The sequence below is a fragment of the Setaria viridis genome, chromosome 7, assembly GCF_005286985.2.
Source record: "Setaria viridis chromosome 7, Setaria_viridis_v4.0, whole genome shotgun sequence".
NCBI lineage: Eukaryota > Viridiplantae > Streptophyta > Magnoliopsida > Poales > Poaceae > Setaria > Setaria viridis.
The window spans coordinates 17680187-17703593 of NC_048269.2; the positions used below are offsets into that span (position 1 = coordinate 17680187).

The following is a 23407-nucleotide window of genomic DNA, read 5'->3' on the forward strand; positions in this document are numbered from 1 at the left end:
AGTTTGTGCTAGACGGTAGACCCATGGCCGACCCAACCCGCACGGGCTCGTTTTATAAATCCCCCCTCCGTCCATCATCTCTGCTCCCGGAACGAACCCCAACCAGCAACCAGTCCAAGAAGAGGAGCAGAGCACCCCCTCCCCCCCTCCTCGATTCCAATCATAGGCCGGCTCGAGGTGCCGCCCAATTCAACGGGGCTCGCATTGTTTACTTACTTGGAGCAGCGCCACTGTTCTTCCTCCTCCTCCCGAATCATTGTTTACTGGTCGCAGCAGCAGTTTGGCTCGCCCGCAATTCTTTAGTAGCCTTGCCTTTTTGTCTCTGCTTCGGATCGTAGGAGGGAGAAGAAAGAATAGTGGCTCTGTCTCACCGGCTGGCCGGTGCAGGTGTCCAAACTCCATCGGGCAGATCATTGTTTAAATCGGGGGGAAGCAGCGTCCAAACTCCATCGTAAAGATAGCAATCCGTTTCCTCAAGCAGCACAGGCAGCTTCGCGCGTCTTTTCTAAGGTGATTCTCTCTTGCATGTACTGCAGCATGATGGAATGGAACATGAGGTTGTTTCTGTCTTCCTCTTTCACAAGGCCCACGGCTTGATCGATTGCTTGCTTGCTCTGGTTGGTTGCAGGGATAACAATGGCGCCAGGAGGAGAGAAGAAGATCCTGGTGGCGAGGAAGGGCCGGCTGCGGCAGCGCTACGACGGCGAGTACCGCCTCGTCGCCGGCTGCGTCCCGTACCGCGTGGGCGCCGACGGCCAGCCCGAGCTGCTCATGGTCTCCACGCCCAACCGGGACGACCTCGTCTTCCCCAAGGTAATCGACCACGAACAGCTAGCTACCTCTCAACTCCATGACCAGCTCGAGCTCCAACCAGTTCAGCTTCGACCATCGTTAACACATGTCATCTGATGCTCTTCTTGCCAGGGCGGGTGGGAGGACGACGAGGACGTGCACGAGGCGGCCTGCCGCGAGGCGCTGGAGGAGGCCGGGGTCAAGGGCGCCATCAACGTACGTAACTCCTCCATCTCTAATCCTCCCTATAAACCCTCAATGGATTCTCACTAATCAAGACAGTAGATAAGGCTATGGCCTATGGGGGCAACGGGTGACTGGTAACACTAACACTAACACGCACGCCGAAGCGTGTCATGGATCGCGTTCGCCTCAGCCGTCCAGTGGCTGATGGCTTCTAGTGTTCGTCGCCGTATGCGACAGCTCCTGTCTCTGGCGTCCATCCGGCCGTAGCAATCTAGCGAGCTCTCGACACTCTGAAAACAAAAGCGCACCCCCTGATCGCGACGGGCTCCTGCTGTCCGCGTCGCTACGTGGCTAGATGCCATCCTATCATATCATCCTAGCAACCCAGCAAGCAACCTGCTCGCTGACTCGTTGCGAGATTAAAATTTTTCACTTGATGAAAGCTACCTGCCTATGGGAATTTGAGCGGCTCAGCTACAGCTTTGCCTGATCGTCATCTCTAGCTAGCTGAATCGGCTTCCTACTGTTTTTAAAAAACTGCGAATTGACCTTCAGACATGCACACTTGAATAAGCCGACACACACAGTAAGGCCCCGTTTTGGAGACATTTAGTCCCTGTCACATTTTATTTTGATATTAATTAGGAGTATTGAATATATGTTAATTATAAAATCAATTGCGTAAATGAAGCGTAATTCGCGAGACGAATTTATTAACCTAATTAGTCCATGATTTGACCATACGATGCTACAGTAAATATGTGCTAATCATGGATTAATTAGGCTAGATTTATCTCGCAAATTGGTCACGGCTTATGCAATTAGTTTTATAATTAGTTTAATCCTTCTTCTTTGTATCGAACTAAAAATTATTCTTGGATCCGAGCACCTCGGTACTCGAACCCGACAGCGGCGATGCTCGACGGGGAAAGCGACAGGGAAATTTCCCTGTTGACAAGGTTGCCATGGTGGAGGATCGTCGTAGGCCATGGCCTACAGGAGAGACGACTTGGCCATTGACTTGTTGATTGATGGATAAACAAAGGTTTCTGAATGAGTTAAAGATAAGCACGGCGGTTGCACAGTGTCATGTTCTTCAGTTTACACAAAATGGTATTGTCATCAAGTTGGGGAGCCCAGATTGCGAATGATTGCCTTGTTTTATTCGTCGTCAGAAGACTGTCTCTTAGGGACAGTTTCTTCCTGGGCCGGCCAACAGCCTTATTTACTTCACCATGTTTATCCTATCCCCCCCTGTGCATTCTGCATCCATTGCCAGCCAGTACTGCATGTGCTGTGTCTCCTGCTTGGCAAACTAGGCTGAAAAGTTTAACCGAACGAGTCACTGACGAACACTGCCGTCTGCATTTGTATTATTCTCAGAGAACCGCGCTGGGGATGTGGGTGTTCAGGAGCAAGAGCAGCCCGGTGAGCGGCGACAGCCCCCGGGGCGCCTGCAAGGGCTACATCTTCGCGCTGGAGGTCGCCGAGGAGCTCGAGCAGTGGCCGGAGCAGGACACCCACGGCAGGCGGTGGGTGTCCCCGGCGGACGCGTACCGCCTGTGCCGGTACGACTGGATGCGCGAGGCGCTGTCGGCGCTGCTGGGCCGCCTTGCGGCGAAGCCCGCCGCGCAGGAGATGAGCGACGGCCACGGCGGCGTGTACATGATGGTCAAGGCGGCCGCCGCCGCGGCGGACCGGGCGGTGGCGCTCTGCTAGTGCTAGCTCATCTCTCGATGCCACGTTGGTGACTGTCCTGAGTCCTGACTGGCTGACGGGTGCTGATCAACTAGCAGTCAGAAATCGTCTGATCCTCTCTGTTGTGTTCCTTGCAACAAAGCGAGCTGTCCTATGTGTATGAATGAATTGTCTGGGGACTGAAGCACGGCCGTTTCGTTGGACTTTTTTGGTACAAGGAAGCCAGTGTTTGCGACCTTGTTTGATCAACCCAGGGCCTGCATGTAAATCTGCCAGCAGAGTTTCCTTAACTTTTTTGTGAATTTGAGCTTCTGATTGTGTTCTTATGGCCTGTTGTTTTAAACTTCGCAGCTTCTTACGAAATACAGGCCCTCCAATAGTTTCTAGTCACCTTTTCTCTTTTCTTTTTTCTCTGCGTTCCTGTCCTTTTTGCTCCTGCCGTGCTGTGATTTCGGCGTGAAATGGGCTTCTCTCCTGCATCCATCATCGGTGCGGCCCAGTGATTTCGGCCTGTGTCAGGCCCGTTGTTGGCCATCAGCACGGGTTGATTTAACTGAAATGCCTTTAAATTCCCTAAAATACTCCTATAAACTCGGGCTCGATCGATAAATCGCTGAATGGATTAAAAATCGGCTCTTTTTTCCGACGCGGAGACGATGGGTAAAGATCGGCTTGCACCAATACCAACCGGATCCCGAATCGGAGTGGCTAAGGAAGAAGAGCCTGCACTGTAAGTCGAAGCGGTGGATCCCGATCTGATTTTTTCAATTCCATCGCTTGTCTGCTCCAATTTACGCCATGGGCGTGGGCGAAGCGGTGGCGGCGGGCGGCAAGAGGAAGCTCGAGCGCTGCGGCTGCGGCAAGCGCCCAAAGGATGATCGCCGCGGTGCTCGGCGACCCCTCGTCTTCGGCATGATCGCCGCGGTGCTCGGCGACCCCTCGTCTTCGGCATGATGGCCGCGGTGCTCGGCGACCCCTCGTCGGGCTCGGGAGACTGCCGCGTGGTGCTCCACTGCGAGGACCACATCTTCCGGACCTGCGTCTCCGGCGCGGCGACATGGGACACCAGTCTGTCGTAGCACCCGGAGGACCCTCCGCTTCAGTTGGGCGTCGCCGGAGGCCGGGTTTACGCCCTCTTATCCCGGGGAGACCTCCTGATGTTCGACTTCCTGCTCAGCTTTCACTACTGCAGGATCAGCCTGAGAGACACACCGCCTGAGGCATTCAGGCTGGAGTCACGGTTGAGCCCTTCCATGCTGGAACATGGTGGGCAGCTCTTTGTGGTGCATTGCCTGTTTCTGCCCTCCGAGTCCATGCCTCGTGGGATCAGGTTCAGTGTTCACCGGCTGGTGAGACGACGATGGGTGGAACAGAGCAGCCTTGATGGCCTTGCCCTCTTCGTGGACATGGCCGGCTCGCCTTGCTACGAGCGCGGCCGGGCCAGTGGGGTGGGAAGGACAACCATGTCTATATCTCGGGACAGCTTTGGGATGGATGGAAAGTTTTCCCATTCGGGGATCTCATTGAGGCCGAGCAGATCCCAGTGGAGAATACAATGGAGGCTTACTGGCCAACACCACTCTGGACTCTGCCATTCCCATGCTACTAGTGTAATCTCTAATCTGAGCATTTGTGAAGTTTTTTTTTCAAATGGAAAAGACTCCGGCCTCAGCGCCCGCACACAACCCAATTTTTGGCTCAAAAAATGATCACAAATAAAAAGAAAAAGGACATAATTAGAAGTAAAGTCTATTATTGCCTTTTCATCCATTATTTATGGGCGGCAATGTCAAAATTCAATTTGTTGATGATTGTAATTTTACCAAATATCTACCACATTAGTAGAACAGGATTAGGTTAGGGGATAAATGTGAATAGTGTACTGGTTTAGAAAACAAGATGGGTTAAGCAAAAATAAAAAAAATGATTCATAGTTGTATTTCTTAAATAAATACATTTTTTATACATGCATAATAGTATAGTAGATGCATAGGTTTTTTGTGAACTTTTCTCATCACAACAGATTCACGTAAGGTAAGGTTAAAGCTAAAAATAAAAATGAAAAAATGTATATATATTATCTTTCACTGAAGTGGTTAATTATAGCTTGTGTGGACACTCATGTTGATGGGCTAGTGGTTTTCAAATTGGTACCATCTATCTGTTGCTCATTTGACATGGTCCAGGGCCTCATGTAACATGCTAGCTCGGTTGGCCTGTCCATCTAGCAACCGGAAACCTTTCACCATCTCAACCTGAAAAGCCCGAATCTGGTGCAAATTCCCATACTAGATGAAAAACACTAGGTGGCCGAGAAAGTTAGTCACATCAACCCTCTTTGTCATTGTTGCTGCAATATGCTCCTTTCGTTTGGAGTATTTGGTCCTATGGGTTTCTTGAAGATTCCAGGCCATTCAAGAAAGTTGAGGCTTGCAGCTGCTGAGGCTAGAGTTGTCTGTAGCTGTCCTTCATGATGCAGGATGAGGAAGGAAACTTTCCCTCCCCTAAGTATAAGTATGTATAAGAAAAGGAACAACCATAGATATACTTCAACTTTTTTAAAAGTCTATTGCTAATGCTGGTACAAGCTTCTTGGGGGTGGTTTTATGCTTTTCTTTTAAGAAAAAGCTAGTCACCTTGTAGTAACCGGGAACACCTCTACTTGCTTCACTTGTGCTTTAGATGTTTCGTTTCAGAGATTAGCCCTGCTTGCTCGCAGACGCAACAGAGAAGTCGAACATGCCCGGCCAGTACTAAACTCATTGTTTTTGGATGGCACCATAAACCATTGCGGCATATGGTCCAGAGCTTTAGATTAAAATAAGAAGTAGAATGATAATCGTCGCACAGGCCAGCTGAAAACGGCGTTCAGTTTTCCCTTTGGTACCATTTTCTCATGCTCTGAATTCAGCCTACAGATTGCCATAGCCTTCAGACTTTCAGGAGCCTAAGTTCTGGAAAAGGTACACACTAAACATAAAGTTTGTCTGTTGTTGTTGTTTTTTAAGATGAAGAGAAATTTGGTTCTTCATTTTCTTGAAAATTTGGACAGTAATAACCATCCAGCCAGGGGAAACAATATTGACTTGGCCTCAAGTTAGTTTAAGCTATCTTGAAAAAAGGAGTTCACGCTTATATATCTTTCGAAGTGGGGTACCTGCACATGGCTGACTGGCCAATAGTATTGAACTTATACTTTGGTCATGAACCCCAAGTAGCTAGGTTTGCTTTGTTCCTAGCTTAACGTAGTAGGTCACAAGTGGTGGATGTGTACTTTGTTCAAGCTAATAGAGCTAGTGGATATGCCTATTCTCTATGGAATCCAAGAATTTTGCGATTCAGGGATGCAGTGACTCCTAGATCCTAATCAACTCCAAATCTGCAAGATATATAATCTTACACAATTGAAGATGAATTTAACATCACACACATATAACTCAAAGTAGGTACGAGTACAACATGGTACCAAGCAGGATAGTTTTGTTTCAAGCCAAAAGAACAAGAAGGATCATTTTTTTTTCAAAAAAAAAAAACTTGACACGATCAGAAGGTGAAAGTTGCTAGGAGGAAAGGCGGTTTGTATGCTTTGAGAGAGTGGGTTCTTGTCATGCTAAGCTCTATCTTGGAACTATACAACACCCCACAAAATACAACGGTGGATAAGCAAGAGATAACATGGTTACATGGAATGGAAGAATCCTAGCACAGTGTAAGCAAGGCGTATGGGCATATATAGGCCTTCAGTGGTAGAAGTTAAAAGAACGTTTTGCACCACACTTTGCAGCACCATGATTAGCCATGTCTTGATTAATAACTATTCTTTTACTTGCGTGTCATTTTTAAGTTACAACATAACCAACCAGTACTAAACTTTGACTTTCAGGATCTAAAGCTTCAGGATACATTGCACTGTGCTCCTTTTCCAGTTCCTGCTTGTTGAAGTTTTGGGTCCGAAGTGATCAAGCGAAACTTTTTACTAGTACATGGAGCCTTGGTTCATGCATGCGTGCTGCATTTTGTGCAGCACTGAAGTGCTTGTTTTGTTTACCAAAGAACGTGCAATGCATACAGGAGACTGTACTGTCTGGACAGCTACCTTTAGAGCATGACACCAAAGCTCTTCAGAACAACAGGTTTGTTGAGAGAGGGCTGAATCAGCTCCAAATCTTTTCACTCGAGCACATGATTTTATTCGTCCTAGCTTCTTGTTTGTTGCTCTTGGGAGAATGTGTTCCAAAGTCATGCTTCTGCCTTTTGATCTGAGGAAGCATCCACGAAGTCACAAGGATACCTTACGAGAAGTAGCCACAAGAGGATAGAGTTACTTGTAGGGTAGTTTGGAACTTTGGATTCTGTCAAAGTTAGATTTTTAGTCATACACCTGCACTGATACTATTACTAGGTAGACTTGTAGACTTGGGAACATCAGTTATCATATTGCATCCCATTTGGTCGCTAACTCATCTTTTGGCTTTTCTATGTATAATTGAGAACAGTGTTTCTGCAATGCCAAATGGATGATATGAAATTGTAAATCAAAATGATTTTCTCTAGATACTTATCTAGAAGGTACGTAAATAGCAAGGCTTTAACCAGTTCTTGTTCGCTAGATTTAATCAGGAACTTGAATAGTACTCTTCGGTTTCAGCAGCAACAGCTAAAACCAATCAAAGTAGACTGAATATTCTACTAAATGCACGATCATGTCAAAACCACTGTCGTGTCATCAGCATACAGTTTTGCTAAAAATCCTACATGATGTTTATTAACCACAATCACTGCGTAATCTTTCTGTTGTACCAAATCAGGATAGCCCATCAACTGCCAATCTTTGCAAAACACTCTGCAGATAATCAGACATATAGTCTTTAATGTCATGTGACTACAGTGTAAGAGGAGGATTGACTTGACCTGAAGTTGGTCTATGCAGATTTTTTTCGGCATAACTTAATACACTAGTTTCAGATTACCCCTTTATTTAATTCTTCTGAGGTACTATCTATAAACAAAAAAATATCTTAATGACTATACAAGCAATAAATGCCGAATAATATGTCATATCATATCGCAGACTATGCATCCATACCTGAAATGGTTAGCTTGGTCGAGTTCTTTTTTAACTCAACAGTGGAACATTGCATCTTAAGTATCTAACGGGAATAAGGGGCACCTGAGGTCATCTTGGTAATTCAGTCAGACCAGCAAATGGAGATAAACTATACATGACCAGCGTTCAAACCCAAACAATTAATCCTCAAGATCCATTGATCCTGGATATGGGTCTTGCTGCAATGATAATAGTAGATGCAGTCTCAGATCTGGCAAAGATACACGTTTCACCTTTCATGCACATTGGATTGGGCAAAGATTGCTTGTCAGAAGATTTTCTAGAAGATCTCACACACACGCACACTGTCAGAGAGAGTAAGCACAGTCTGCTCCATTGCCTTCCCATGCAAGATTAGACTGGCCACTAACAGTTTGTTTTCAGAACATTGTAGTGACCACTGGCCAGTATATTGTTTAGGTACCATTAGAAAATTCAGCCAACAGTCTTGCCTCACATGTTGCCCATAACTGTTTTGGACCCATTGGTAGTCTATTGCCTTGATCTTACATCAATGCATATGTAGGAGAGAGAAGTTAAGCATCTGCTAATCTAGCCATTAGTGAGCTGAGATTAAAAGTGTTGCCATGGGGCCTCAAAGGTGATGGACGCTCATGGAAGTGATCCATGATTAGTTTGGCTGAGATTGCAGGCACATGCACTGGGAAGTGGCAATGATAATACCCTTATGTTGTCAAACCAGAAAACAAGTAACCTGCATGATTAGTAACATGATGGGATGATCTAAAAGAGCCAATAAGATATCATAATGAAAGTACAAATGGCTTCCGTTTTAGTTGGGATTATTGAGTTGTGTTAAAATATCAATGTCGGCATGTAATTTTCAGTTAGTTGTGATGCATTGTTTATTCCCATATACTCCATAAAGGAAGGTGAAATGTAGAATCTTTATTATATTCCAAGCAAGATTGGTGATGGTTCATAAACAAAGCAGAAGTAGTACTGGTACAGCATCCTATCATGCTACCACACATCTGCAGCGATCATACTGAAATTTGTCATGCGCCTCCCTTTTGAGACGACTTGCAATGATACTAAAGGGATAGATCGATAGCGATATCTTGGTTAATTTCATTGTTTGTACCCCTTGATTATATTTGCAAGATAAAAAAATGTGGCATCGATCTTTCAGCAAATCTACTAGCTTGCTAACACAACTTATTCTTGGCACACCTTCCATTCAGGTAGTCTACTTGGATGTATTGTGTCGGTTTCCGTCACATGGTTTCGGTATTGGCGTGCAAATCAAAGATTCTGCATGACTAATCTGATAGACTGCATATATTCAAACCAACTGCCATAACCACCACTGAATTGATCAATTGATTAAGCAGTAATTACAGGATAAATTAACAGGCTAGAGCATCCCACTCTCATTCTTTGAAGACTTTGGTCATAGATTGTTCCCTTGACTCTGAGGAATGACTCAGAAGTTAGAAATCGATAAGTTAGATCAGAAGGAAGCTGGCCATAGTATTTGTTCAGAAGTAACATGGGCTAAAGTGTCTGCATTTCCAAGTGCCATGCAAGTATGGAGCCTGGCACCAAATGCCACGAAGGCCATAACACCTTTTTTTTTTGGCAATGACAAAAGCCATAATATACCTAATGCCCTAAGATACTATTAGCGCTCTTTTAACCAAGATGCTTCCATATATGCAAAGATCTTATTGTCAATTACATAAACAAGAGAATAAGAAAGCAAGAAGGGAACCAGAGGCTCATGAAAGAAGGCACTAGTAAATATAATATTTTAACAGAAACCTTTAGAGGTACAATGAATCAAAAGATTACTTTAATCATGGGTGTTTTCTATGGCATTGAAGAAAGAGAAGAAGGGCATCTAAAGAAAGGGGGAAGGCACATGCTAATCATTTATCTGAGCTCAACTAATCATGTGAGCTCACTTGTTACTTTGGCCCCATCCACATATATATGATGTGCTCCATACTTTTTTCTTTTTTGCATCTCACAACTCACATCAAACGTCTAAGCCATCTCTTTTGCTCATCATTAGAAGCTTCATTTGCATCAGAGGGCAATCATAAGCGGCCCTAAAGTGCTCTGCATGCATGATGCATCAACCCATACCTGGCCTTTCACGCGCAGGCACCTTGAATCGATCGAAGAGCACTAGCTTAGATTTTGCGCCGATATTTTGAGGCAAAAGTAGCTGTTGCTTAATCAATTGTTTCTGAGTACCCAGAGTGCTAGTAATGTACTATTTAGTTTTTCCTCTAACAAAAAAAAACAGAGAGAGTCTGCATCAATACTGTCGTCACCATGATGTAATAAATTTATGAACTAGGTGATATCGTAGTAAATTTATAAAACTTAATGAAACTGACAGGAAAATTATTATTTCGAGGCAAATGTAAATATATCATTTTTGCACGGCCAACCCAAAAGTTTACAGAAAAGTTGCAGGTATTCAAAACAATTTACTGAAAAAATCATAGGTTTCTTTTGATTAGGAGGAGTATACTTCATTTGAAAAGTAAAAAGCGATATCTATCGTACTACACAAAGCTTTCTTTAGAATAAAATGAACTGTATATGCCAAAATATTAATTCTTGCTGAAGCTAGAATAACATATCGAAGATGCGTGCATCGCCAATAATAGCCACAAACCGATCAAATACCGGTTTTCTAAGCTGTAGCTATATAGTTCACCCTACACATTTCAATCCCAAACTTATATTGAAACATGCCGACAAATCGTCAGGTGTTGAAATTTTCAAGTCCATGAAGCAGGATCGGAGAAGGACGACCATGCTTTAATTTTGGAAACAAACCAAAGGCGAATAATTCTTAACTCAGGCCATGATTCCAAATCTTGGTTTCCAATAGTCAAATGTTCCACACAGAATTGCAGATGCATCCCAAAATAACAGTAACAATTAAAGATGCCATGCATGTGAAGGCAGTCAGACTCAGACCTGCTAGCTGCAGCTATAAGCCTGCCCTGCCCTGCCCTTTGGCACATTGACCCTTGACTCAGCAGCTGGTAATACGCATATGAGAGTGTGGTGGTAGGCTGATGAGGAGGAGGAGCATGCAGCAAATGGGGCGCGTGGACCACGGCTTGGTCGGTTGGGATCTCGCCGTACGAACGACGTCCCACGTTGGCGTGCGCCCCGGCCGGCCCATGCACCATGCACTCTGATCAGCCCCGGCCCCATGTTGTTCGATCATTCAGCTAGCCGGTCAAAGGACACACACACGAATCAAGGAGACCGTTAGATGTCGAATAATGCATGGTCCTATGCGGCATGCAGCAGCAGCTGCTGCAAAATTGCTGATATCACTGCTGGAGAAAACGCTTTCAGTACCGGTTCCTAACTCACTTTAGTAAAAGTTGTGCAACCGGAGAACCTTTAATACCAGTTGTTTATACTAACCGTCTTTTTTCTTTCCTATTTCTTTTCTCATTTTATTTTCTATTTCTTATTCTATATTAGTGATTTTAATGGTGAAAAAAATTTAATAGCTCTTTTCATGCCATCCTGTTATGCACCCAACAAGCACTTATACGAATACAAACAAAACAAACAAAATAGATGGCCTCTTGCATATGTAATTAGATCGATCATGCATTTCATACATATAGCAGTCCAATACTTAAAATTGGTAGCAGCAGGACTCAAACTAGAATCAAGACTCAAACCGGTAGCACAACTCAAACTGATAGCAGACCATCTAGATAACAAAATAGTAGGACTAGCAGACCATCTAGATAACAAAATAGTAGGACTCAAACTGGTAGTCTTTCATAACAGTAGTTCATCAAAATAAAAGAACAATAAGTAGTATAATTTCAGATACAAGCAGACATGAGCACTCCATCCATCAGGCAGCAGCACCACCAAATGACAAGACCTGATCTGAAGAAAGGAAGAGAGAGAAGTAAGAAACATACCTCAATTATCTTTAAAAAATAGGGCCAATGTCATGCACTCCAAAGCTTTGGATCTCTCAGCCTTTGCTTCTTCAGTAAAATCACTTGTGAGAGCACACAGTAAATCTCTATAATGGTCTAGTATTTTACTACTAGTGTCGATTTCACATGCATCCTAAGAGTACAACACTCCAAGTCTACTTGAATATTTCAGACATACTTCTACCATCAAACAATCTAACAAGCAAGCCAAATAAATTAACGGCGCCCGGCCCGCATCCCATCGGCCGCCCCCGGCTGCCCCGCCACCGGGCTTGGTTGGCGCCGGCTGCCCCTCCCCCGCGACCCGCCGGCCACCCCTTCTTCCCGGCTGGCCGCCGCTCCTACTCACTGATCTCTGAGGCGCGCCTCAGAGGTCCGGCGAGGAGGCGGCAGCCGGCTGGGAAGAACGGGTGGTCGGCAGGTCGCGGTGGAGGGGCGGTTGGGCACAGCTAGCAGGATGTGGCCGGGAGAGGGGCAGGTCCAACAGGTGTGTGTGTGTGTGTGTGAGAGAGAGAGAGAGAGAGAGAGAGAGGAGTGCATCGGATCTCGTCGCCGCCACCAGGAGGGAGGGCCGGTGGAGGGAGAGGGAGGGGGTCGGCAACGAAGGGAGTGAGGGGGCTAGCAGGATAAGGAGAGAGGGAGGAGAGAAGTGGGACTACGGGAGAGAAAGGGAGAAGTGGCGGAGGGAGGGAGAGGGAGCGCGGATGTCAAGCGTGCTTAACTGGATTTGAGAAACATTTCGGGTCCGGTCGGACCGGTACTAAAGGTCACCCATTAGTACCGGGTGGAGCCTCCACTCGGTACTAAAGGTCCTCAAGCACATTAGTACTGGGTGGAGGCTCCACCCGGTACTGCCTCCACTCGATACTAATGGGTGACCTTTAGTACCAGTTGGAGCTCCCAATCGATACTAAAGGGGGTCACGGAGGGCTCCTGGGAAACTAGCCGTTAGACCCGGTACTGATATTCACATTAGTGCCGGGTCAAAAATTAACCGGTACTAAGAGGTAGATCCAATGCTTTCCAGCAGCGTATGATACCTGTTCTGTAATCGTTATATTTTATAACTTGCATTGATCGATCTTATTTATTTTTTAGTGAGGGAATGGCTTAAGCATTTAAGCTACCTCCTGACAGCGACTGGCGACGTGACAAGTAGTGGTGCATTGCACCGGTCGACGACCAACGGCGATCAGAAACAGTTTTGGCAGTTGCATCTGGATGGACCCCTCATGCACACAGATCTTCCTCTTCATCATCGTGACCAAAATTTTCAATCACTGACACGGTTGCCGGCCTTGAAGGAAAGACAGTGGACGATCGAGACGACAAGCCTACATGGCATGGCGTCCTGAGACGGATCTTTGTGTCATGTGCCGGCAGATGGGTGGATTCGACGCAACTACTAGCACCGGAAGAATTTAAGGCGCCTGCTGCCTGCTGTGTACCGGAAAACGATCGGTGTCCGGATCCTGTCCGCCCCAGCAGACATGAGCACCCCCCAGCATGCACCCTTGTAGCCGGGGAGTAATGGCGGCGGTTGCTTGCAGCCGCAGCGGGCGGCTGGACCCGGCCGCAAAAAGCAACGCTACCGGGCCGGCACGCCTCTGGTTGGCTCGTCAGCCGGCCGCCCGGCCGGCCGGCCAGGGGTACGTTGGGGCTGCACCCCCTGCGCTGCGTGCAGCCGCTGGCCATGGCCGTGTACGAACGCTCGTGCCGGTGGCCGCCGAAGCGTAGCGTACGTCTAGCGTGCATGCGGGCAACGTCGTCGCCGTGGTCGGCGTAGCGCGTCCGCCGTGGGCCACATGCGCCGGCCAACGACATGCGATGCATGCGCGCATGCATCCCCGCGCGCACCCCGGCCGTGTTCAGGGAGCACGTAGCGTTTTGACGAGCCGATCGATCCGAGGCAGAGTTGGGGATCGATCGGCCGGACGGCCGTCAACGCATATCGTTCTTCCAGGGTGAATCATTCACTTAAACGAAACCAGCACGTACTGGAACCGACTAGTGGGACATTATTTATTGCCCCTGTTCCGATCCTCCACTACCGTTGCCGTCGCGCGCCTTGAATGTTGGCACCCACGGGCCACACGGCCGGTGGCACCGCCGCCACTGCATCTGATAGGTTCGGAGAGTTGGTCCATGTGGCCTATCACTCAAGTGGAGCAGTACTGCGGAGGCACTCGCGGTCGCTGCATGTGGGCCCGGTGGCACTCTGGGCCCCACGCGGCAGTGAGCTGAGTGCAGAGGAGCTGGTTCCGTGGGGTATAAGAGTATACTACTAATTCATATGTAGTGCTAAGCTAATGTTTTAGCTGAAGGAACAGCATTGTTAATCTTTTGTTATTCAAAAACCTTTTTTTGCTTCTACCAGTCATCTGAATTCTGAAATTCAGTGGAGTCTAGCTTCATGTTACATGGTTATATACTTTTTTTAAAAAGGTTTTCTGCGATGGAAACTTTTAAAAGATTGTGGAACCACCTCTTAGTGTCGTAGAGTAGGTTAACTCCACTCTCTACCAGGGTTTGGGATTTCATTTTCCAATTTTTTATCCCTAGTGAAAAATTTGGCATCCCACGCAGTTGGATCTTAATCTGACCGTAGATCCGTTTTCTTCTTTTGCGCATATTTTTTCTTTCTTGGAATATATTCTCTCGGCGGTGAGCTTCTCAGCCGTGCTCACCCTTACCCCATCCTCCTACCTTGTCTTTGGCGGCTCACGCCACTTGATCTTGTTCCGACAGTTTCTTCCCCAAGCTATTTCTTCTTCCTCTTGACCTATTCTCTCTCGTCTCACTGGCGAGCTTCTCGACTCATTATGCCGCCTTCCACTCCCTCGCTACCAATCGGATTGAGAGCCCTCACTGCCAAACTGGCCTCCTTCATTGCCTGGTTAGCGACGCCACCCCACCGCCCCTACAACCACCATATCCATCGAGTTGGCCTGCTGTCTCCGGCCTTCCCTCTAAGCCCGACAATGGAGAGAAGGTCGTTGTAGCCCAAACCCCCCAAACCTCCGACCCCAACTGTTTAGCTAGAGATCTTGCCGGAGGCGTGGAGAAGGAGCTCGCATGGTCTTCGATTAGATGAGGAAGGAGCCTTGGATTAGTGAGAGAAGGAAGAAGCAAATTTAGATGTGAGGAGCAAAATAAATATAGTTTTCCCCTAAAATTTCACTGTAGGATTAATGCTTTTTTGATGAAATGTAGGATTAATGCTTATTTACCTTTAGCTTCTAAAGCTTTTAATACATGTATATTTCTAATAAGTTTTTTAGTTACAGTGTATGATTGATGGCAAATCAATCTCCATGTACAATCATGTACCCTCCATGCATCCACCAGTCCAAATCATTGGGTTGACCACCTTTGGTCGTCCCCACATAGAATCAAACCCAAAGTGACCCCTGCTGCTGCTGCCCTTTCAATTCTCTCTCTTTTCTCTCTGTGAATGAAGGGTACCCATATGATATGTACCTACAATTATATTGATCTCCCAAGTAATATTTTACAAAATGTAGTATAGTATAGCAGTGGCATGTAACGACGGATCACCTCATTAATCCTCTTTTTTCATGGCCAACCTCCTCCCCACTAAACTAGCTGCCCTTTTCCGCTTTCCCGCGCTTATATATACACCTGCCATGCAACCGCCCCATGCAGCACCAATCCAACTACCAGCTCAACCACCTCTGCTCTGACCTCTCTCCATCTCTCTCTCTCCTCACCTTGTCAACGACCGAGCACACACATCACACACACTCTCTCTCTCTCTAGCTCCTCTGAGCCTGTGACAGCATGAATTTCTCGTCGTATTTCTTCTCCTCCTCGTCGTCCTCGGCTGACAAGAAGTCGTCGTCGTCGTCGTCCAAGCGCCGGCAGCAGGCGGCGGCGCAGCCGCAGCCGGACGCCAACACGACGCGGTACCTGGGCGTGCGGCGGCGGCCGTGGGGCCGGTACGCGGCGGAGATCCGCGACCCGGCCACCAAGGAGCGGCACTGGCTGGGCACCTTCGACACCGCCGAGGAGGCCGCCGTCGCCTACGACCGCGCCGCGCGCTCCCTCCGCGGCGCCCGCGCCCGCACCAACTTCGCCTACCCGGACCTCCCGCCGGGCTCCTCCATCACCCCCTACCTCTCCCCGGACCTCACCTCGGGGGACAACGCCGGCCAGCTCCTCCAGCCGTTCTACGCCGACCCCGCCGCCGCGTCCCTGCCGGCGGGCCCGGCCGCGAAAGGCGGCGGTGATGCTGGAGGATTCGGCGCCGCCGGCGACTACTACGCCTCGTACGGCGGCTACAGCGCCGACGACATGTCCGCGCTGATGGACGACCTCGCCATACCAGATGATATCCCCACCGATGACTACGGCGTCGACGCCGGCGGCGCCATGGACCTGTCCTCCGTGTACGGCGGCGGCGGCGGCGGCGCCAATGCCAGCGCCGGCGCCGGCGGAGTCGGGTGGTGCGACGCGTCGGAGCTCAGCGCGTACGGCGCGTCGGCCGCCGCCTCGCACGGGGTCTACTTCGAGGAGGGGTACGTGCACAGCCCGCTCTTCTCGCCGATGCCGGCCGTCGACGACGCCTGCGCCGACGGGTTCCAGCTCGGCGGCTCGTCCTCGTCGTACTACTACTGATCGTCGGCGCCGCCGTACGTCCGCCCCGATCGTCGACCGCCTCTGCGCCCGCCGGTGTGGACCGTGGCGTTGGTGAGTTGCTGGGTGCGCTTAGCAGTTTAATTTACTTCGTCCTACGCGTGTCGTGATTAATAATAATATATCCCCTTCACTGTATTCTGTCGCTTATTGGGCCTCGATCTCCCATTGCTGGGTGATCGATGGGCTCTTTTACATTGGGCCGTGCAGTCTTTTCTGCCAACTTTTTTCATTTTGATTTCTTTTTTTGGTACTTGTATTAGTGATATGTGTAAAGATTATCTATCAGTCGGCATGCACTTGTGTGTTGCTGGCGCTTCAGTGTAATATCTGTCACGTTATAATATGTACATTTATTTCCTCCATTTTTGGAGTATATTACAGTGCGTAGTGAGAGTGACACTTGTTCTTGGCTGAGAACAAGTGACATTTATTATATGCATATACTGTTTGACCTTCCAACTCTATTCGCTCTTGTATAGTGAAGAGGTTGAATATGAAGCAAAACTGAACGGGTGAATGGTCCGACAGCCCATGAGCAACTGACTTGTGGCAGAAAATTTAGACACAGGGCAAAGCACATATGTTGCTGAAGCCCAACTCCCAGAGCTTCGAAGCAGCAGCAGGCACATCCTCGCTTTTCATCTGAATTTGGGCTCCCATCGTAGATAGTTGGCTCTCGACGGTTCAGAGTTTGGGCTTTTCTGCTGGGAGAAGGGAACGATGAGCATTTCATTTGGGGGACAGATCGAGTTAAACTCTTTGTTTTCACGCTGGCAAATTTCTATTGGATGGATACGTAAATCTTACACTCCTATTGATTGGCTTCACATCTAGATGGTGTCTTCAGCAATCAGTACAACTTTAGACCCGGCATTTTAGATATGGCAAAAATCCATTTCGGAACCCCAATATTCGGTTTGCCGTTCACTTAAAACACAGAATTTTTTAGTAAATCATTAAGTATCTTAAACTGTTTAAATTGGTTGTATTTATTGCATAGAAATAAGATTTTCTATTTATTTTTGCCTGTACAAGTTATGTTTATTTCAATTCTGTGAGGTGACAAATAATCTCAAAACATGTATATATGTTAAAAAAGAATTTTGCATGATTATTTTCACAAATTTGAAACATTTAGAACTACTGATGTACGAAATTGTTTCAAAACAATCACAAGAAATTTCCATTATGGATCACTGGCACTTTCATCTAATTATCGATGGTATTTAAGTGTCATAGAACTATTCCCCAAGAGTAAAGATGAATCTTGGACCATCTATTACCGACTAACAATGCCGGACAATAGTGCATAAAAGTACTGATCATAACGGCCACCTGTACGAACTCTCAACAAAGCTTTAAATCTTGTAGTGTAAATAATCATAGACAAGTAAAAGAAGTAGACGATACTTATGCTTCATGCACAGGCCAGCTGACCAACCAGTCAAAATGCTCTCTATCATGTTTAATGCAAGGGGCCCAGAGGATGATCAGGATCAAGTTGAACAAATATTGGGAGTGTAACTAGCAGCTTTTGAGCCAAACTACCTTGCACTCCCTACACCATCAGGGTGAATGATAAAGGACAATTTTCAGTCTCTGAAGAAAAACTTGGCAAAAAGAATGAAAGACTATACAGAAAAGAACATGTCGATACTGAAGAAGGAGCACTTGCATATTGGTTGCGTCCAATAGCCGTGAGACTTGGTTCCGGGTTCTCCGTTTTGTTCAGCTGCAGGAGCAAACGCCACAAGCTGAAGGTGCCTTTCCGGAGTGGTGGGTCGACTCTAGGAAACGAGTACACAAACCTCGGCGCAAAGGCTTCGACTCCCTTGGCTGGTGGCACGGTCGCTTTGGCGGAAGCTCAATAACAGGATGCACAATCGGATTGCGTTGCAACCGGTTGCTCTGACAGGACAACTTCTAGAGGAGGCTCGGCTCTGGGTGCGTGCAGGTTTTCAAGGGTTGCAGGACCTCCTCCAGGTCCGGGCGCTACGGCACCGCAGTTAGCTAGGAGCTCTTCCTCTCTTCCTCTTCGTATTTTGTTGTCTTTTGTTCTTTGTTCCTTCCTTCTTCCTTAATGCCCCCCCTCCCCTCCTTTCCCGTTTCCTTCTTGGTTGTGTTTTAGCCCTTGGGCTGACTTTTTGTCGTTGTACTCTTTCCCCCGCTTAATGAAATACGTGCTTATGCACGTTCTAAAAAAAAAGTGAGATAGTCCTGCTCTTGTTCTGAAGGGCGTGGACAGTTCATAACAATGTTATACACACCAATCAGGGCTGACATTGGTAATGGAGTCAGTTCATTTCCTGCTGGGCTAATAGAAAGAGAGCCTGTCGAAAATCCGACAACAGACTGACATTAACGACTGAAAGGGTAAGAAGCCTGTATCGATTCAGAGCACCGCTCGTAATAAGTCTGAACCAGAGCGCCGAGGAGACCAGACACCACCAGATGGCTGGATTAAGATTTTAAAAGATGTTGATGGTCAGTGTTTCAGAACCTTAGCCATATTAAACATTTGTGACACGATATAAAAAATAAATACATCTAAGAAAAATCTTAACAATCAATTCTTGCTTGCAATCTCATGTTTTTCTTCTTGTGATCTTTATGGATTTGAAAAATGTATCTCTAAGATCAAGCGCAATTTTGACTGTTATTTGCTATTTTTGTCACCAATGATTATTACGAAGACTCTACGTATCTGCACATATATGATTTTCCATATCTTACGATTTAAAGATTTGTCGTCAAAGTTACAAATAAAACACGCTGTCACATGTACGTTACAAACTCTGAAACGACATATTTCCAACCGGAGGAAGCATCATCTTATTTTTTTTAAACGAACCGGCAAGAAAGCTGTGTATTATATTAAAATGGAGGAGATCCCAGACGGCAGAAAACATCATCTTATTGCAAATATTGTAAACTCAGAACCATGTATATTGATATCACACTAAGTGCCATCTGATGTTTGTGACTTTTGTAGACGACTCGACACAACGAACATCAAGAGCAGACTCGACGACTATTACATTGTGCCCCGACTCGATACCGGAGAACAGAGACATGACATCCCTAATGGATGTACCTCACTCTCACTCCCCCCCCCCCCCCCCCCCCCCCCCCCCTATCAGTATAAAGCACGCCGGTTGGCAACGCCACCCTGCATGCATGCATGCACGGCTACGTCCATTGCATCTATATGGTATCTGCGGTGATGGCCAGATCAGCGGCGGCGGCCGCCGCGGTGGCGAAGACGCTGCTGGCATCACCGCCGGCAGCAATAACAGTTGGGACGACGGCGGCGGTGGCAGCGGCCGTAGGAGCCTCCTCCAGCTCGAGGAAAGCTCTCACCATGTCCTCGCAAGGCTGCCAGACGAGCTTCTTCCATGTCTCCTCGTGGCAGGCGGCTCCGTCGGCCTTGCGTGCGAGCACCGGTGTCACGTCGACGCGGCGGACGTCCCAGCCGTCGAGAGTGCTCAGGCGACGGATCTTCTCGGCCTGCGTGCGGGCGAGGCCGAAGGTGTTCTCCTTGATCTCGCGCACCGCGCGGTCGAGCATGGCGGCGAGCTCGTGCTCCGCCGCGCCGCCCTCGCGCTCCGCGGCCAGGTACGCGTGCATCTCGGGGAGCCCGATCGCGCGGCGCACGCCGCGGGAGTAGTCGGCCTCGGCGCCGGCGAACGCCGCGCGGGCCTCGGCGACGAGCCCGCGCGCCACCATGTCGTCCACGCGCAGCGCAGCGTACCACTCCAGCAGCGCCTGCTCGGCGTCCACCCAGATGAAGAGGAGGTCGTGCGCCGAGCGGAAGGCGGCGCCGTCGCCTTCCACCAGCGCCTCGATGTAGGTGTTGGACCCGCCGGCCACGACGGGGAGGCGGCCCGACGAGAGCACGCGGGCGACGGCCGCCGCCGCCTCGCGCCGGAACTCCTCCGCGGTGAAGTCGGCGTCGGGGTGGACGACGCCGAGGAGGTGGTGGGGCACCCCGGCCTTCTCCTCCTCGGTGACCTTGTTCGTGATGATGGGCACGCCGTCGTGGACCTGGATCTTGTCGGCGTTGATGACCTCGCCGTTGAAGCGCTCGGCGATGGCGATGGCGAGCTTCGACTTGCCGGTGGCGGTGGCGCCGAGCACGAACACCACCTTGGGCTTCCCGGTAACGACACTACCGTCCTCCATTGTTGTTCTGCTGATTTGGTTTGCACTGTAGCTCGCAATGCAAAAACATGAACCCGGACGTGCCTTTTTATAGGCGCCTGTGGAGAAGGAGACTGTATCGTGATCTATGATGATCTTCAAGAAATTAATGTTCGATTTCCATCCTTGGTCTATACAATATATAGTATACATCTATTAGCACTCAATACTATACTTATACGTACAGATATTATATCTTCCATCTATAGACTATAGAGTTCGTATGGATGATCAGCTTCATAGATTGTTACCAAATCTCATGCATGTAGCCACTAGATATTACCAAAATATAGAGTTGCAGCTTTGGCAGCGGCTAATCACTCCGATCTTGGTTAAACACTGCCAATACAGATGCTTGCGTTCTTGGAATCCTTTGATCCACTCCTACCGAAGAGACAGCCTGATTAGAATGGCCAGTGAATTCCAGCCCAACCAAAAAATGGCAGTTTTTGGTGCTTATTTATGTCCCAAGTGAAGCAGGAAATTAGTTTCAAGCAAAAATGCCAAATAACAATTTCAAGTAAAACGATAATCCAAACAAAAAGTTTGAAATGGAACTTTTTTCCACTAATACAATTCCAGGAAAATAAAATTTCAACTAAAAAAGGTAGGTTAAGTTTAGTATCGGTGCTAGAACTCGCAGCGAGCTGTGACCTCCTTCGGCGGACTAGATGGCACCGGCGAGATCTCCTCATCCAGTGAGGAGCGGTGGTAGTCATCTTTCATGGCAACCTTCAAAGGCGACGGCGATGGCCAACAGAGAGGCAGGATCCGGCGAGAGAGAGGATGGGAGTGCCTCTAGCAGTTTGAGCGACTGGCAAGGAGGTGGAGTCTGGCGTCGGCTTTTGTAGAGGAAACAAGGAAGACAGAGTCCAATGCGTAAGTGGGAGAAAAGGAAATCGTATCGCGCGCGGTGGGCTTCTATATAAGGACGAATAGGATAGGTTGCTATCCGCGAGCTACATATCTCGAGCGAACATGCGAGACAAGCATTTCACGCCCGCCACGCCTTCATCTGCTCCTTTGAGTTGCATAATAATTGCAAAAAATGAAAAATTCAATCTTAATAAAGGTGAATGATCTAGGAACAATCTCTTGGTGCAGTGCTGGAGAGGTGTGAGAGCATGATACCTTCTTATTAATGTAACATAACCTTGATCATTGTCAAGGTAAGCTACTTCGTCTTCCATAGCGTGCACCACCTCCTTTTCATATATACCAAGAGTTTGTGTTTTATATCACACAGATGGTGTCACGAAATGTATGAAAAATCGTATCTTATAGTTCCGATCCAAGGATGCCATAACAAACAAAACATCCAATAATATAAGTGTTTGTGTATTAGTGTAATAACGTCTGTGATTGATGCCTCCTACGTCTGGCCAGATTTGCATTGTAAATGGCGGATCTAGAGTATACTTTGAGAATTTCTATTGTTTTGTTTATTTTCTTATTGAAAATATATACCCTAGAGTTCCAAGGAGGTAGTCACCATATGTTGGGTCATTTTGACTCATTGTAATGTCATTATTTTTTGTAATCAATGACCTTTGCTTGGTAAGATGGAAGCTAGCGATCCTTCAAGGAAGAGGTGGAGATGACTATTGTCAAAGCGAAAGAAAAACAAACAGGATAGACTCAAGTCATAGTTGCAGTCCTTTGGTTAATTTGTTGTAATATGTCTTTTTTATTTTATTTTAGGTTCTAGAACCCCTGTAATGTTTTTCCTTTCTACTTCTTTATTTTCTTCTCTGGGCGTAACATCCTTTTATGGTGCATTGGATAGTTTTTTTTCTTTTCAATTAAAAATAATATCATTAGGAAGGAGCCTTCCCTTCTTATTTCATCAATAGAATGAAAATCTTTACCTTATGCCAGAAAACCAAATATTTATCTTTTAAGGACGCATTGTTTCATCCACAAACACATCATTATTTTCAACCACTATCTCTACCCACTACCGTTGGTACTGCATCATCGTTCAACCTACCAATGCAGCTCCTCCTCTCTCCACTAAAGATTTATGATGCCACAAACAAACAAGTAAGGGGATCTTATAATTCTATATGTATTTTGAGGTTTTTACTGTAGCCTGTACATTTTGGAGGTGTTTTTAATTTGCCTTAGATTTGTATGGGGCTTTCAATTGCACAGTGAAATTGAGGGGGGTTGGATTTGGTACTTGCAAAAAAGGTCAGAATGGAGTAGATTGAACTATGTTTTTGAGGTTAATTGGAGCTAAAACTTTTGATCCTGTCAGAAGATACTTCAATTTTTTTGGTGAATTAATTTAATTATTTTTTATATGCAATTTAATGTGTAGTGGATTAATGGTGCCATATTTGTTGCTTGTTAGCTTTGTGTAATCTTAAAGATAACTTGCCAGACAATATGTATCTATCTATTTAACTAACTATATCTTTTTTTTGAGTGATCTATCTATACCTATACCTATATCTACATCTCTCTATTCAAATCTATACCTATATTCATTATAGAGCTTGAGAAAAATATCTAGTCATCTATTTGAACATTTTAGGACTATGTTATGATGATAAAGAATGATATATCTTTAACAAACTATAGCCATGGGATCCAATAAAATATAACAAAAAAGTCCAAGCATCGTCCCTTCTGTCTAAAGGACTTATCTCTCACAAAGAAACAAGAAAAACACATTTTATTCATGTCTCAAAACTAAAGAAAAAACAAATGTTTCTCTTCATTAGACTCCTATAGATCCCTCCATGGTTAAACGACCATCATTCTGCCTTTTTAACATGTAGGTTTAAATTCTCCTGCT

At 46.8% G+C, this 23407-nt stretch overlaps 3 protein-coding genes across 3 annotated transcripts; 2 read left to right on the forward strand and 1 right to left on the reverse strand.

The window, feature by feature from the left end:
• LOC117862490 (nudix hydrolase 13, mitochondrial) lies at positions 1–3066 on the forward strand. The gene is made up of 4 exons (XM_034745980.2): positions 1–510; positions 629–813; positions 925–1008; positions 2362–3066. Exons 2-4 carry the CDS (start codon positions 637–639, stop codon positions 2695–2697), a joined length of 597 nt encoding a protein of 198 aa, XP_034601871.1. The 5' UTR covers positions 1–510; positions 629–636; the 3' UTR covers positions 2698–3066.
• An 11871-nt stretch (positions 3067–14937) lies between these two features.
• LOC117865251 (uncharacterized) lies at positions 14938–16782 on the forward strand. Its single transcript, XM_034749408.2, has one exon. The coding sequence runs from the start codon at positions 15547–15549 to the stop codon at positions 16381–16383; it is 837 nt and encodes a 278-aa protein (XP_034605299.1). The 5' UTR covers positions 14938–15546; the 3' UTR covers positions 16384–16782.
• A 2826-nt stretch (positions 16783–19608) lies between these two features.
• On the reverse strand, positions 19609–20586 carry LOC117864685 (adenylate isopentenyltransferase 3, chloroplastic). The gene has a single exon (XM_034748801.1). The coding sequence runs from the start codon at positions 20584–20586 to the stop codon at positions 19609–19611; it is 978 nt and encodes a 325-aa protein (XP_034604692.1).
• Positions 20587–23407: the final 2821 nt, after the last annotated feature.